Here is a 16,802-nt window from a genome sequence, read left to right as displayed (position 1 = left end):
TCTAAAGAAAAAAGTTAAAAGTCTTGAAGAAAAAATTGAAACCGATTTTGAACACGACCACAACATCCCAAGCCTATACACTCCGCAGATACCAAGATACCAAATAACCATGTGAATATCAACCATGTGAATCACAGGCACCCATTCATTTTCCATCTCAACATAAATACAATCCACAAATACAAGCCAAAACTCGACAAGCCCCTTCACCAATCACGGATTACACCATAATTCATTCTCAAACATTAGATAACACAAACAAATTGCCCAATCCACATAAAAAAGCCTTCCCCACAATCATACTCTGAACCATTCTATCCAATATCCGATAAATCTATAACAAAATCAAATCATTTTCAATCCTTAGCAAAGTCACAAAAGCAAGTCAAACCTATCCATATCTCATATCAAAATAAAACCTTATTCAACCCGGAACAACACAGCATCCAATCTCATACTGTATCAAGCACGAAAGGCAATGCAATCTCACAGATAAGAAAAGAGCTGGTCTACATCAAAGGTGACTCTATGACTTAAAACCTCGAAGACCATAGGATGTCAAGAAGAATATTTATAAAGACCCACTCGATATCTGGAGCGACATCCGAAGATGCTTTACATTATGTTAAACCTATCTTAACAAGAAACCCTGATGGAATCATAATACATTTTGGCACTAACGATATTGCATCAAAATCTAAAACAATTGACAACTACCGAAAAATCATCAACAAAATTCAACATAGCGGTCAGCATCAGTTCTTTCATAATGAGAGGAGATAGCGATCAAATGAACAAGGATATTCAAATCATGAATGATGAGCTCTACAAGCTAAGCCGAGAACATAAACTGGATTTTATAAACAACAATAACATTACTATTGATAGCTTGAACAGTAGCATACTCCATCTGAATAGACAAGGGAACAGACTTCTTGCGAGAAACATAATTAATCATCTGCAGTAAACATGAAAAGTGGGTAAGATAATGCACAGTTGAACCATGATTCAGTCCTCATGCCCTTATAATCAAAAAGCTAATCATTCATTTATAACCCACGGAGAATATGATGATTTAAACGAGGAAATTCAAAATAAACAGAGCTCTATGGCAGTAATAGATAGCGCTTTAAATGAAGTAACTAATTTTAGTTCAAGAATTAAAAAATCTTAAAAAGACAATTATAGGACACATTAACATAATTTCTATTCCTAATAAACTTTCTTGTATAATGGAAATCATAAAAGGAAGTTTAGATATTTTTCTTACCTCAGAAACAAAAATAGACGAATCCTTCACAACTTCTCAGTATTTTGCTGAGGGGTTTAGGAATCCCTTTGGACGCGACAAAAAAATTAGACCTGGAGGATTACTACTTTATGTGAATGAAAACATTCCAGATAAAGAACTAAGTAATCTCAATCCAGCAAATGATATAGAAACCATTTCCTTTGAGGTTAGTTTTAAAAAATAAAAATGGATAATTATTTGAGTCAGTCAACCTTCAAACCAAAATGACAAACCAAAACCAATTAGGTAAGTTATTGGATTTCTATTCACGAAGCTATGAAAGAATTCTAATACTTGGGGACTTTAATATGGAACCTGGCTCTTCTAACATAGAAACTTTTTTTGAAAGAGCCTATGATCTATGTAACCTGATGAAAGAGCCAACATGCTACAAAAGTAATCCGCCAAAATGCTATGACTTGATCTAAAAAACAAGAAATACAGCTATTTAAATATAGGTACATATGAGTTACATAGGTACACAGGTTTGTCTGACCACCATAAACTAACCTATACTGTACTAAAAACTGAATTCGTAAAATCTGAACCCACTTCTATTTCATACAGATGCCATAAAACTTTTTCTACCGATCAATTTAACGAGGATCTTCAATTTAATTTAGCTAAAATACCCAAAGAAAATGGATCGTACGATGTTTTCAATCAAACTCTGATTTCAATTCTCGATAAACATGCCGCTCGGGAAAAAAAATTAGTGAGAGCAAGTAATGCGCCATTCATGAATAAAGATATAAGAAAATTGATAATGCTGGGTCTTAGGCAAAAAGAGAGTTCAACAAAAATAAAACCGGCTCTAATAGGGAGTAGTACAAAAAAGTCATAAATAAATGTGTTAAGACGATAGACGCTCTAAAAGAAGATATTTCGAAAATTTAGGAAGGATATTTTGTGAAGGATAATAAAAAATTCTGGAAAACTATCAAGCCTTTATTAAATGATAGAAATGTAAAAGCAAATAAAAACATACTGATAGAGCGCGATAAAATCCTGTCTGACAGCAAAATAGTTGCACAGACGTTGAATAATCACTTCGTAAATATTACTGAAAACCTCAATATAGCCCGACCTTTATCTGATAATGTGCAACAGACGTCTGACGAAGGGACAGCCTCGTCACTATTAGATCAACTGAAATGCTTTGAAAACCACCGTAGTATTCTAAAAATCAAGGAAACGTTTGATCAATTTCCTAAGTTTAACTTTGAAAATATAACTTCCAAGGAGGTAAGAGAGATAATTTACAACCTAGAGGAAGACAAAACAACAGGAGCCGATAACATCTCCCCAAAAGTTCGTAAAATAGCAATAAGCTAAAATATTCAATCGATGTTTTTCTGATAAAACATTTCTCTTTCTTATGAAACTGGCTAATGTGTGCCCTATTTTCACAAAAGGAGATTCAACTAATAAAGAGAATTATAGACCAAGAAGTGTGCTCCCCTCAGCTTCAAAGATATTTGAGAGAGTAATGTTCAATCAAATCTATAATTACATCATTGTTAAACTGTTCCCTTTGCTTTGTGGATTCAGAAAAGGTTATAGCACACAACACGCTTTATCACGACTTATGCTTGAAAACTCGACTGAAGGCTTGAAAAAGTGCCTGGATAAGAAAGATGTGGCTGGTGCAGTGCTTATGGATTTGATTGTTTACCCCATATACCTCTACTAGCCAAATTGAAATTTTAGGGCTTTAGCGATAACGCAATGGAATTTATGCATAGTTATCTAGATAAAAGAGTATAACGGGTAAAAATAAACTCAGATTTTGGTGATTGGATGGAAACAAAACAATGAGTTCCTCAAGGATCACTCTTAGGCCCTTTGCTTTTCAATATTTGCATTAATGATATTTTTCTGCATTTGAACAAAGGCAACTTATGCAACTATGCAGATGATAATACAATTTGGCTGTCAAGTACTGATATGACCGAACCAACTGACGACTTAGAATCGGAAGCCGCTATTCTTAATAAATGGTTTTATGAAAATTTTTTGGTGCTAAATGGCGATAAAAGCAAGCTTATAACATACAAAGCCAATCGATCCAATTTAGAGGAATCTAAAATTCAAATAAATTTTTCTACTATAATAGAAAGTAAGAATGTTAAACTTTCGGGAGTAACACTAGACCATCAACTTAGATTAGAAGAACATAATAAAGTTTTTTGTAAAAGAAGCGGGTAAATGAAAACGTTCATATTATCATATTTTAATTTTTGGTTTAACAAAACATTTAACGGATTGAATCCACCTTTTATGGATGAAATATTTTCCATAAATGAATTTCCATATTACTTAAAAAACTCCAAATTCAAAACAGCGGAGCCACATTACACAATATATGGATTTAATACCGTATCATCGGATGTAGCCAAATATGTAACTCAGTTCCAAACGAGATAAAGTAATCACCTTCTTTAAAAATATTCAAGAAAAAATTCTCAGAACTTACATCGTTTAATTGTACTTGTAATCTTTGCAAGGAATACGTTGGCAACATCGGCTATGTTTGATTTACATTATATTTAGCGTTGGTAATTTTAATTAGTTGGTTTTAATTAGCTTGAGTATGCATAGCTAGAAATTGTACCAACTTTGAATAAAGAAAGAAAAAAGAAAGAGAAGAAGCAATAAGTGAGCTTTTAAAACGTTGTTGGCAGACATAAAGAAAACAAATTCTTTTCTATTTCTTCCTTTCCTCCTTATCCTCTTCTCTTCACTTGTAAGGCTTTGTCCCGTTGTTTGGTTAGTCTATGAGTCTCCTACAGGGTAAGAGTTTCCTAAGTCAGTGTTTGATGGGTGTAAACATTGTCATGTTTTTGTGGCGAGGTAAAAAACTTAGGCAGTTTTTTCCCTGGAATCAAACACTGACCATAAAATTGCGTCATTGCTCAGGCAAGACAAGGGCTGATGCACCAAAAGCCCAAAATGTTTTTTGCTGAGATTGGGGTGTTGTTTATCATAACTAAGGGGTCCCCGCGATGGAATTAATCTTAGTTATTACTCATTGACAAGCTATTTTTCAAACTCGCCCAGAGTGTACATTTTCCTTGAGCATTTTCTGTGAACTTTTTGTTTTTTTTTATTAATTGCGGCAATATATTTACCATACTACGTTGGCATTTTGTACGTTGGTTCTGCTAGCATTTCCTTATCTTAATGCTATGGCTTGAGTAAAATAGGTTCGTTTCTACATGTGTTCACAGCTAACGCCGAAATATTGTTTGGATAATCCCTGAACCAGAACTCCTTACTTTGCTGGCTGTTCTGGTTCAACCTTTACCTAGGCAAAGTCTCAGTGATCTCTGTGCGTTTATGTGCGACCCCGGTTTTGAGAAATTTTAAATATACTGAAATAAAAAAAGCGGTTGTTCATGTGGATCTTTTACAGTAATAAATAAGTCATGTAAACTCTCCCTATTGATGCAATCTGACATAAATTATCACCAAAAATTCTTTCTCTCTACCTTACCCCCCGGAAGCGAAAGAAAGCGGCACTCCTTCTGGAAATCTTCTGGAATATGTTCCAGTCTGTCACAATCTGAATTGAAATATAAATTCAATGTTTAACAGGCAACTTCTATACGAATTATAAGAAAAAGGAAACAGGTCTGACTTGAAAACTGATCATGAAAGCAAATTCATTCATCTGAAATTTTTTTATCATGCAAAATTTCACATTCTTATTTACAGATAAAATTACAATAAATGAGATGGATGTTTAGGAAATAATGAAATTCAAGAGAGCCGGTCATCGTTGGGTTGATCTTTAACTGTATCTTGATCTGACAAGGCATCTGGAGAAAGAAGAAAACAAAGAAGTTGGACGGGCAAACACGCGGAAGGGCAAACACGCGGAAGGGCAAACACGCGGGCAGATCAAAGGCAACAGGAGCACAGAAAACGGAAGACTCTAAGCAAAAGGAGCACGAGAGGTGTTTGCATGGTAAGTTGGTTTATCATAAAGATTCCTGCGAAATTATTATAAAACAGTGAATCCAAACAACTGGGTATCTTACGCCTAGCTGAACAAATTTACCAAGGCCATAAACCAGACATAAACTTAAGCTACAACAGAGAGGTAACATGATTCTGTTTGATTTGGCTGCTCCAAAAAATGATCATTTGTTTGCTTTAAGCAATTTACCTAAATATAGAAGAACACCTCACCTTGGTCCTTTCCTTCCTGAGACATTGAGCTTGAAAACGGTCTGAAACATAGATTAGAAGCTTCTTCATATAAGCATCATAATCATGATGATAATCACTTTCACTTGATGATGTATTTTGCACAAATAAAACACTGAAAAGCTATATTGACAAACTCAGTCAAATCTTCAACGTTTGTAAACAATTTTTCACCAGAAAAATGGCAGCATAAATACTATCTATTATCATCAAGCTTATCAAGCGGAGGTGCTTATCAAACGGAGGTCATTATTGAAATGCATTATCAAAGAGAGGTTGTACAAGATAAGATTCAGTTTGCAGATTCTCTACCTTATTAGTAATTATACAAGGCAGTCCCTATTAAAATCGTTGCTAAGAGCTGGCTTTTCGAATCGTATTGATTTAGGAAAGAGGTTTTTAAATTCCAAATTGTATGGATCATAAGGTCCAAGCCACCTGATAATTTTGGCAATTTGCTACCTTATAAAAAATAAAGATATATTGCTGTTTATTTTGATTTTTATGGACAGAAAACGACAAGATGGCGAAAGCAGAGACATCAGTAAATCAAACAAAATTCGTCAGTCAACAATCCTTTGAAGACCTGCAGCTTTCAGGGATTATTCACCTTCTGTTGACATCCTCCTCTTCGTGATCCTCCCCAAATGGCGCCAAAGTAACGGCATTAAAGCCAATCATAGACTCACCAATAATACCAATCCTTCGAAAGAAACCCGAGTATTAATCCAAACAACCGCACAGCATCAGAATATTACTGCTTACAGTCTATATCAGCTTACTAGCAATTTCCTTCGGCCAATAAAACTTCATGTAATCTGATCAAGAATTGTCTCATCTTAAAACAGTTTTAGCAGTTTACAGAATCATTTAATTAATAAATTATTTAAACCTTCACTATTTTGATAACATTAACATGTTTCTGGAGCTTATATAAAACTTTTTATTACCCTGATAACTGAAATACTTGGAGAAGTAAAAATACCTACTTATCTGCCTTCAGTTGTTTAAAGTTTGGCAGGCCAAAAATTTGTATGAAGAATTTCAAAAGATGCGCAAAAATATGAATGAACATATCAAAAACAATTGTGCAAAAACATCAACAATTAATTACGTAAAAGCTCACTTTAAAGGAACAGTTGCTGAAATATCTTCTTGTTCTTGCATCTCTCTGTGAAAAAAGAAGTTTTCGAGAAGGCTTACACCTCACGATTTAATATAATTGTAAATACAACGTTTCGTAATGCTGATCTAGATAAAATGCTTGTTTGGAAGAATAATGAAAGTAGGAAGCTCATTTCTAGAAAATCAGATAATAATAGTGAAATAACGAAATAACTAAGTGACGAAATAATAACAGCGAGAAATAAAAAATGAAGATGATGAAGGCAAAAAACTTAGTGAGGTGCTTGACAGGTTTAAACAACCAAAAACACAGCTATGATAAAGAATAAATGCATAGAACTTGCGTCATCTCACCCTAGACTCGCGAGTAATCCTTTTCGTCTGTCGAGCAACCAGGGTGACACTTCTTTGGATGTCGGTAACAAAGATACCAAAACTGGAGATCTCTGACTGTCAAATAATGGCAGATTTGAATAGTTTTATATTGCGAAAAGCAAAAAACTAAATGTTACCTACATTCAACAGTTCATTTTTTTATTTTGCTATAAAACAAAGACTCAAATCTTTCAACAACAAACATGGTCAAATCTGAAATTTTTGAAAAGTATTTGACTGGATTACCCTGTTCAGCAAGCAGCGAATTACATTTTAAAAAGCCCCAGGTGCTAACTTCGACATAGATGAAAAACTGAAAGAGTAGGCAAGTTTTCACTTGCCTGTCGAGCGCCACCATTCGGTTAACAACACATAAGGCAAAGTCCTGTAGATACGTTGTTGAGCAGAAAACAAATGATACGGTTACTACTGGCTAGAAAACTAGAAAAAGAAAGACTTTGGCGAGAATTTTTAACTTTGTGAGCAGAAAGGGCAAACATCATTCATCGACTGAAACAGGATTTTTTGGCTGCTTTCTGTTTTAAAAAACAGTTCACAATGACAAGTAAACAATTGCATACATGCGTAGGGTATTACAATAAAGCTAGCAGGGAAAGCTATAAGGTAGCAAGGATACAAAGTTACACAAAAATGGAAGCCGTGTAATAAGAAGAGCATCGTGTTACCTAGCTAAGCAATGCGCTTTAAAATAAAATCATAAGCGAGGATAGATAAGGTTTTGATGCTAGGTTTTCTTATCAAAATCTCCAATCCGAACTCTTGACAGGTCTCGCCTAGGCGATCGATATAGTCTGATCAGCCGATAAGAGCAAATTACTTTTTTAATCCACCCAGTCAAGATAGAGGATAACTGTATGAGCAGCGCATGTGGAAAATCGATCAAACTCGGTTGAATCGGACGCATTCGTCCAAATGCAGAATCACAATATGATATAATAAAAAAATTGATAAGATAATTTTTGTGAAATACGAGGAATAAGAGCTGTATACTCTGGGCCTTTCAATATTTGTCTCTCGAGATAATTATCTAGAGGGCTATATGTAATGGTATTAAGAGTCGGATGGCACTGCAGCCTTGAGTTTATTACCAATAGCTCTAATGGACATAAGTTTAAGAGCTATCATAAACAAAATCAATCACATTGAATGTTTGACCCAAAGGACCGACTCATAAGTGTTATGGTAGCACTTATACTTATAAGTGTTGTGGTAGCACTTATAAATTTGAAACATTTCATTTTGAAAAACTGTTTATATTTATGAAGTTTACGTGAATGACGTTCGTTTGCGTTCCTAGCACAGTCTTAAGTATTTACACAATCAATATAAAATAAAGTAGAAAATCATTGAAAAACCCTTACTTGATGATCGATTGAATGGCTGGTCGCTTCCTGGAAAAGGAGAACGCAAAACAAATGATAAAGATATCGGAGACCAGTTGCGTTTTTTTCTGCTATCCAACCGTACCTTCGCATTTACCAAACTTGTGAACAATGTCACATTGCATTTACCTCTTCTAAGAACTGCATGTTGCAAATGATTTAGGAATATTGATGGATAATTTTCATTTGCACTATAAAAAATGATTCTACCCGGCAGTACATAAAGTAACGTAACGTGACAGCATGTCTGGGTCATCAGAGCATGGTACTCTGTGATGGTACTTGGGATGTCAAGAGGTTGTCCTTAATCAAACTATCACAGTAAGACCCATACTTATTGGAATTAAAAATATCAGAAGAACTAGAATAAACTTAAAACATGAATCCCTGGAAGATTAACTGCTATGTACAAAGGTTACTGTACAAATTTCAACTACAGCATATATTTTCATATTTAGTGCTGATGTTATTAGCAAGTAAGGTTTCGTGCAAAACAATTTTAAGTAAGGGAAATACTAAAATAATTGAAATATAAATAGCAAAAAAAGCCTTTGAAAAGCTTCTCCTGCAAACAGGAAGGGGCATATTAAAGCTAAAAACTTTCTCTGCTGAAACTAAACTGTTGTTCAAGTTTTTTCAGCATTTATTGTGAATCGTCTAGGTTATTGTGCATACTTCATGAATCACAAGCAAGCTACACATTTCTCCTGCAACCAAGAAAAACCAGTAGCAACTACGCCAAAAAATAAAAAAAATTACATACTGTCGATGCCTCGCGGAATACGGCGCCAGGTTAAAGTCAGGATCGTCTTCTTTCGTCAAATCCGAAGCAAGTTTGAAGTCTGCAATAATCAAGTTTATACGAACTTGATAGTCAAAATCATGGAAAACTCAGAAGACGAAATAAAGAATATAACAGAGAAAAATGCAGTGAAATACAAATAACACGTGCTTGAACAAGCTTCAATTTATAATAACGATCAATGTAAGTAAATTGTACCAGGAAAATTTTTTTTAGATAAATAACGATGTTTCGAGCATAGCCCGTTATTCGTTAAACAACAAAAAATTGTATCTGAAAACAGGATTCTTTGTAAAAAGTAGAATACTTCTGTGCTTCTAATTAAGTTACAAACAAACAATTCCTATTTAAATTTTATTCATTTATCACATGTAACTTATGCCCGGAAAACTAGCAGAAAAACCCATAGCATTGAAACTAACTACTGCAGTATCGATACATATATCTTTTTTTTCTAATTTAAGTCATTCTGATACACAGATCAGTAGAAACTCTCTGTATGAACTAACCAGAAGTTTCCATTGGCCTGCCTGCAGGGTTGAACGTTTCTGATCTGAATTGCCTAGAATAAATAAGCAGAATAGATAAAAAACCACAAAATACAGATGGCTTATCGAAACTGATATGCCTTATCGAAACAAATAAAACTAATAAATTGGAGCAATGAAAGTCTGCCAATCTCTTTGCTTAGTGACTAAAGGCAATGAAAATTGTTTATTTATAAAGGAAACATCAATATATGTAACATGCTTGTACATATGTTGGATAATTTACCATGTTTCAGCTTTTAAGTTGCATTACCATAGCTAACTATTCAGATAAACAAACCTTCCTATCTCCTGCGTTATCAACTCGAGGTCTCTTCTGCGAAAGCAAACCCAAACTGCATAGCTACAGAAAGTATACAGCGTCTAAAACCAATAAAGATAGACTAAAGCATGCGTTTGGGGCTTGGGTGAACAGGACGCGACGTCCTATCGCTGTATAACAAAACACGAAACCTACATCAACACTTTTGGCAGTACAGGAAACACCAAATAAGGCAGGTTGCTAAAATAGGCAGCACAAGTGCTGATGTGGGAATTGATTGGAACCCCTCTGTGGTCATCCTCTCTTCCTCGTGAAGATTTTTATTGAGTTTGTTCAATTCATTAACTTCGCTTACGCACAAATATGTGATGTGGTATGATACACTTCGTATTGTGACAGCACTTTTTGGTCAATTGTTGCTTCAAACATTCAAACAGCAGAAAGAGGAGAGGGTTGTCTGGAATGCAAAGAAACAGAAAAAGGCCCGCTGGTGCAGCCTGACAGTGGCATTGAATTCGTTGCATTGAATTCGCTGGAGGAAACATCTTAGAGCTGTGATAAATGCCACAGCACGTACAATTCTGTTTATAATTGACATCTGGTAAACTGCAACCGACTGATAAACTACATTTATCAACTGAAAATTAACAACTTTGAATATTAGTATTTCGTTACAATCCAGGTAGTCAAAATAATCGACTTTTTGTTAAAAGAAAAGCAAAACAAAAATAAAAGGATAACAACGTGAAACGTTTGTTAAAGATTCATATCACGAATTAAGAATTGGGACGACAGTCCAGCAGTACAAAAAGTAATGAAGAATTTGTAACATGGTTAAAAATTAATGAGAATGTCTTTTATATAAATTAATTTGATTTTCTCTATAAGAAACGTTAGAAATTCAAACTGAATGATTAAGCGTGTTTTGTAAATATTGAAATCTAAAAAAGATTAGTTGACTTTATTTAAAAATATCGAATATGTGCGGAAAGATTTAATTCAATCATTATCTAATGGATATTAAGAAAACATCATTAGCTTGTACGCAGCAAAAATGTTGGCCTAACTGAAGGCGCGCGATCGTCAATACATGCACCTTCAAATCCGGGGCTCGTTTTCTACTAAATACTTTTACCAATTATTCGTAAAGTAAAGCGTTTCACCGTTTTTTTCATTTCACACATGTCATCAGAAAAACGACTGATTTATCAACTGATTTAGTTACTCAAACATTAATTCTTAAGTTTATTCATCGATTAATTAATTATTTCATTCATTCGATACTAATGGAAAGCTACGAAACAAATTGAAGGATAAGCCGGAAATCGCGCTGCAATGCAACCGACAGGTCACTGGTGAATTGAAAACAAACGGGGAGTTCTGATCAGGATGAACCTGTAGAAAAACTTTTAGACTTTGATTTGATTAAAAATAGAGAAAGAGAACGAAATGTTTAACGTACTTCATACATCGATCTGTCTTTGTAAGTGTTGGATTTTCTTTGTCTGAAGAAGAGGGGCGTTGTTTGACAATAGCTCCATCAAAAACGCAAATTCAACATTCAAAAGCGATTTATTGTTCGTAAAAAATGTCTAATATATATCTAAAACAAATCAAATGAAACATTGAAGTTGAAAAAATACTGGCTACCGAAACCATTAATAGCACGAGCTAGGTCCTTCCACGGTTCGTTTGCAGAAATTCATAATTTTCAGTTCGTACGATATGATTTCATATGTAGCTATCCTTCCTCAACTGACATGAAACTCATTCATCTATTTTACTTTTTGCGAATTATCGCTCTTTACCAAATTGCAATTAAACCAAAATCTAACTTAACAAAAGCTCGATTTTCTCTTCATTGGACAAAGAGTCGCATCGGAGCCAAAGCCTTAATTAACCATGAATTGTTTGAATTTTCAAAAAAATCTTTTTTAATGAGCATTAATTAGGTCGAATATACAAAGAGCTTTTCGAAATTCTGAAAGCAGAGTAAAAACTCATCCCCCCTCCCCCCTCCACGTTATTAGCACCCTCCTTCGGCAACTTGCCTTCCCTTACACACTGGCAAAGCCTGCCCTCCAGTGCCGCGGCTTGACAATGTGGCTGAGGAGGCAATTACATTCGTTGATTTTTAAACAGTCCGTAATTATCTGAAATTATAACTGAAAATATCTTCAACGTATGATTAAACAGAATAGACAAGAACGTATAGAATTTTACAGCATCATTAAAATAGCCTGCAATGCAGTTATTTAAACAAGGATATTAAAACTGGGAAGCTCAAATTGACTTGTGCTCCCAAAATATTCAAATGCGATCAAAAACTGTCCTAAGCTTAGTCATTATCGATCATCAACCCTCAGTCGTTTTTATTAAAGCCAAACTGACTTGTTTTCATCCTGTAAGCATTCTTCCGACTTCCATCTTTCTTGTCATGTTTTTGTTAGCAATAAATGCCACTTTTTAAAAACAAGTCATACTCACTTTCCACACGCCATGTGATGCTGGTCCTGGGTGCCCAGGCCTAGAATCAGCGTGCAGTATTTGCTTGCAAGGAGCTTCTGAGCGGCATTCTGCTTTGCGATGACCAGAGACATTGCTTGCTTTTCTGCTGCGCTTGGTTCCCTGCAACGAAAGCATGATGCTTTCATTACCTTTTGCATATTGATGGACTTTTAAAATGGACTGAAAATCATATGGTGGACAATCTACAGTAGTCAAAATGAATATATAAGGTAAACAGCGAGTGGTAATGAAGTAATAAGGAAAGTCTTGGGGTATTCCCAACATAAATAGACGATCGAATCTAGGAATCGATTGATCTTTTTATTTGGCAACACTTTTACTGGTTACGTCTTTGAGGTCAAACAAGGAAATGTTGAGAAGAGCAGCAACAGAGTATGAAACAGGAGAACAAGTAGAAGATGAACATGAAGAACAAGAAGAAGAAAGGTAAGAAGAAGAAAGGTAAGAAGCAGAAAGGTAAGAAGAAGATGAGTTTAAAGAAGAAGAGGAAGGAGAAGAAAGAAGAAAATATGGTAACGAAGAAGGACAAATGTAATAAAAAGATGATAACAAGAGAGAGGAAGAAAGAACAGCTTCATTCCCAGATTTTTGAATCAACTTTTACAATCAAAGAACAAATCATAACAATTAAAGCGCCACTGACATTAAAATTAAAATAATTCACAAATTCATTCATTACATTTTATTGTAGAGTTGGCAGTGTTGAATCGAATGGGGTAATTATATCCTGTATATCTTTTCGTAAACATAACTATTTCAAGCTCAAAAGAACTGGCTTTCGTCAGCTTTTCGTTCGAAAAAACGCGACCGGAGAGGATTTTCAGGAATTTGTGACGAATCGCAAAAGTTTAATGAAAGATGAAAATAAATAGCGTCGATTGTGGGTACAAATCATAAGAAGACACAGGGCCCAGACTGACAGCCAGTCCAAAAAAGCTGCCACATCTATGGACTGTGCAATATTGATAAATATCCTGTTCGCAGTTTCACCAAAATCTGGAAATAATTTATGCAACCCTCTAAAATTATACAATTAGCTCAAATTGTCGACGGTTCAAGCCTTGCGCGACATGCACCATTTTATCTACGTCCTGTTTGGTTTCGTGCATATTTTTTTTCCAGGATTTTTCATGCAAAATTTCAATGGTTTCATTGCATAAATTATTTTCATAAATTGTTAACTTGACCAAGCCCTTTGACAGGATATTTATCACAATTGCACAGTCCACAAATGTGGCAGCATCAATCCGTCGTCCTCGTCCGCCCTGTGACACAAAATACGTTACTCACAAAATTCATAACAACACAAATCAAGTTGTAAATAGATTTTGAAGAGTCTTACGGAAGTAAATCAGGGGGAAACAGACATTCAAGATCGTTCAAGGTGGATTTTCGCAAAAAAGCCAGATAAAAACAAGGAGGACCTCAAAATACACTTACGTTCAAAAAGTATTGGGACACCCTTCGAAACTTCGAAGACATTTTATGCAACAAATTCGGAAAGACTTTTTTAAAATATTTCTCATTAAAAAAGTACGGCAGTTATTTGCATGAAATTTTCACAAGACATTGTTGATATTTTGAAGCCTTTTATGTACGCCAAAAAATTAAAAATACATCTACCATAAAATTTCTATAGGTCTCGAGACGAAAACATGGAAGCTCTGAAAACTCAAGAATTGAGTTAAGAGAAGCGCTTACAAAGTGCTTTCTACTATAATAAAGTAAATGGATTTTGCGATATAGCATCAATTCTCGGCTGCTCAATGAGTGCAGCTTTTCTGGTGTGTAAAAAGTTTTTCCGTACAAGAACAGAAAAACATTTACCAAGGGTTTGCAGACCAAAGAAGTTTACGACGCCGATAGACGACAGGTCTTTACTGAGGGAACTGCGAAGTAATAGGTTTGAATCCTTACTAGATATTATGTTGTCATGTAAAAGAAGCTAAATAATGGAACATAAGCAAAAACATGGCTATAGAAGTCATGAAAAATACAAATTTTCCAGCGTTATAAGAAGAAAATGCTCTCTCAAAGCAAAAATTACTCATCGACGATGAGTACAATGGCTTCTCCTTTAATGTTACGCAATTTTAAAAGTAGCTTGAATAAATGCAATAATTTAATAAATTTGTAGCATTTTCGTCGATGAAGTAAACTTTTTTTGAAGCTTAAAAGTTTGATTTTATAATTTCTTTAATAACTTCTTTTGTTATGCAAACGTGAAATTAAAAAGTTGTATTTGTTTGGACAGCTCTAAAATTTTTGGAAGGTCGTGTGACCTTGCCATTGTTAGGCCATTCAGCCCTTCTGCATATTTTGCTGTTATAATCAGGAAAATCGAAAGAATCCTGTGTTTTCTTGGTTATTCTTCATAAGTTGAAGCATTTTGTTAACTTTTCATTCCATTTTGGGGAAACTTGGGCCTAGATTATTTGTAGAAAGACTGCCTAAATCTGAAAAAGTTTCCGTTGCAAAACCGAATCTAACGGAACGCCATAATTCGTTTATCGAATTCGTCCCAATACTTTTTGAACGTAAGTGTATATTATGCACAATACATCAATTTTAGCAACTCAACAAAGTTTCAGTCGATTCGGAATAGTTTTGCAAATGTATTTTGGGGGTTTTTAATGTCTTCAGACAGAAGTTTTCCACGGAGCTTGTTGTTTAATAGGAAGTTCGATTTTTGTAGTTTTTCGCTTTAAATTAGTGAACAGAGTAGTTTTTTATGTCGTTTTGAGTCAGTTTAGTCTTGCCTTGGCTCTAATGTTGGAGGTCAGTTCAAATCAGGTTGTGATGTTTCATTTCAAATTTATGGGAACATTCAGACAGCGTCAAAAACATTCTTGAAGTTTCTGTATGTTGACTGTCATGTGTGTCTCATTTACAAAAAAGTAGATAAATCAACAGAAAATCGATCCATGTATTTCACTCTGAAATAATTTTTTTGTTTTTATCACAATATAAAAAAGGTTCACCTGTTCCCTAGTAATCAGAGGATCATTCTGATTGGGTTGTGACATCATTTCCACATTCCCGTCTTCAAAACTTGTTCTGTCACTTATGATACGACTTCCTCATCATTAGATGAAAGGTTTGAATCAAAAAATTCTCATCCAACCTTAGATTGATACACATTTTATAGGCTCCTTTGGGGTTTCATAACCGTCAACCATAGAATAACACACACAAAACCATTTGCAAAATTTTTTATTTTAATGTGAGTGGCATTTTAACTAAGATTTCCTTCTCATAAATATTCCAACCATAACAGGATATTAGTTTCTTGGAGTACGTTTCTTGGAAAGCTGCTAACAAAATTTGTATGTTACAATATGTTTCGCAATAATGAGTTGTTGAAAATATTTTCTAGAGATCAAGTAGCGTATTGAATCTAGAAATTTTTGAACCTTCGTCCTTTGACTTGGAATTGCTAAGTGCTGATGCCCTGAATTGAAACTTGGGTGAACAAAGAATGAAGAAAGAATAAAGGTTTAGATAGCGGCAGATTGTGACTCACGTGGCCATGGGCTTGGGTTTGTTTTCCAGGTTTTGTCGCTCAAAGTATGCTTCAAAGTAGTAAAGAAGTGTGGTCAAGAAGCTGTCCAATTGATCTGTACTGAAAAATCATAAAAACTATCTATGTCAACCTGCATCAATAAATCATATACTTTACTTTCTATATTATTTTATCTTTTGTCTAGGATAGATGAACGAAAAAATCCTCTAACAGAGCAAGAATTAACTAACAAGACAATCATGAACAAGCAGCATTAAAATATAACTGGATAGCAAGCAATTTATACATAAACGTCTTAAAGATGGAATACACATTTAAAAATATATGTACATCGGGAAATTCCCAATGAATGGGCAGTACATTTGCATGCATTTGCTAGCTTACTTTGCTTTTATTTATCAAACTGATGCTTACTTTCAATTTTCAGAAAACTAGAGTAAGACAGTTTTTGGGAGGCACTACCATTCCTACACAAAGTTGTAACTCTAGCATACTGTCTATTGGTCTAATGCACAGAGCAATTGACTAGAGTGCTAAGTTTCAAAGTTTGACTACAGGGAGGACCCATGATATATAGATGCTTGTTTTCTGTTTACCAAAGCTGCTCATTGTGTCATGTGACAACAGCAAGAAGTTTTGGGGCAGAAAGGAAAGGAACTTGCAACCCACAAAACTTTGCAGTTGACACAGGACCTATTCATATGGAAGGCCACACGGAAGAGATGTTATTTC

At 34.7% G+C, this 16,802-nt stretch overlaps 1 protein-coding gene across 1 annotated transcript; it reads right to left on the bottom strand.

The window, feature by feature from the left end:
• Positions 1 to 3,834: 3,834 nt before the first annotated feature.
• On the bottom strand, positions 3,835 to 16,169 carry LOC135684277 (protein phosphatase 1 regulatory subunit 36; the record flags this gene model as incomplete). The annotated part of the gene is given in 12 exon segments (XM_089110952.1): positions 3,835 to 5,112; positions 5,486 to 5,526; positions 6,114 to 6,206; positions 6,630 to 6,674; positions 6,983 to 7,078; positions 8,386 to 8,415; positions 9,170 to 9,248; positions 9,718 to 9,770; positions 10,037 to 10,119; positions 11,481 to 11,523; positions 12,506 to 12,646; positions 16,071 to 16,169. Coding segments are annotated over 12 exon segments (862 nt in total), but the record flags the coding sequence as incomplete, so codon positions are not given.
• Positions 16,170 to 16,802: the final 633 nt, after the last annotated feature.

This window comes from Rhopilema esculentum, chromosome 10 (genome assembly GCF_057945365.1).
Source record: "Rhopilema esculentum isolate cy_ngs chromosome 10, ASM5794536v1, whole genome shotgun sequence".
Lineage (NCBI taxonomy): Eukaryota > Metazoa > Cnidaria > Scyphozoa > Rhizostomeae > Rhizostomatidae > Rhopilema > Rhopilema esculentum.
This window is presented reverse-complemented; position numbering and strand designations above follow the sequence as displayed.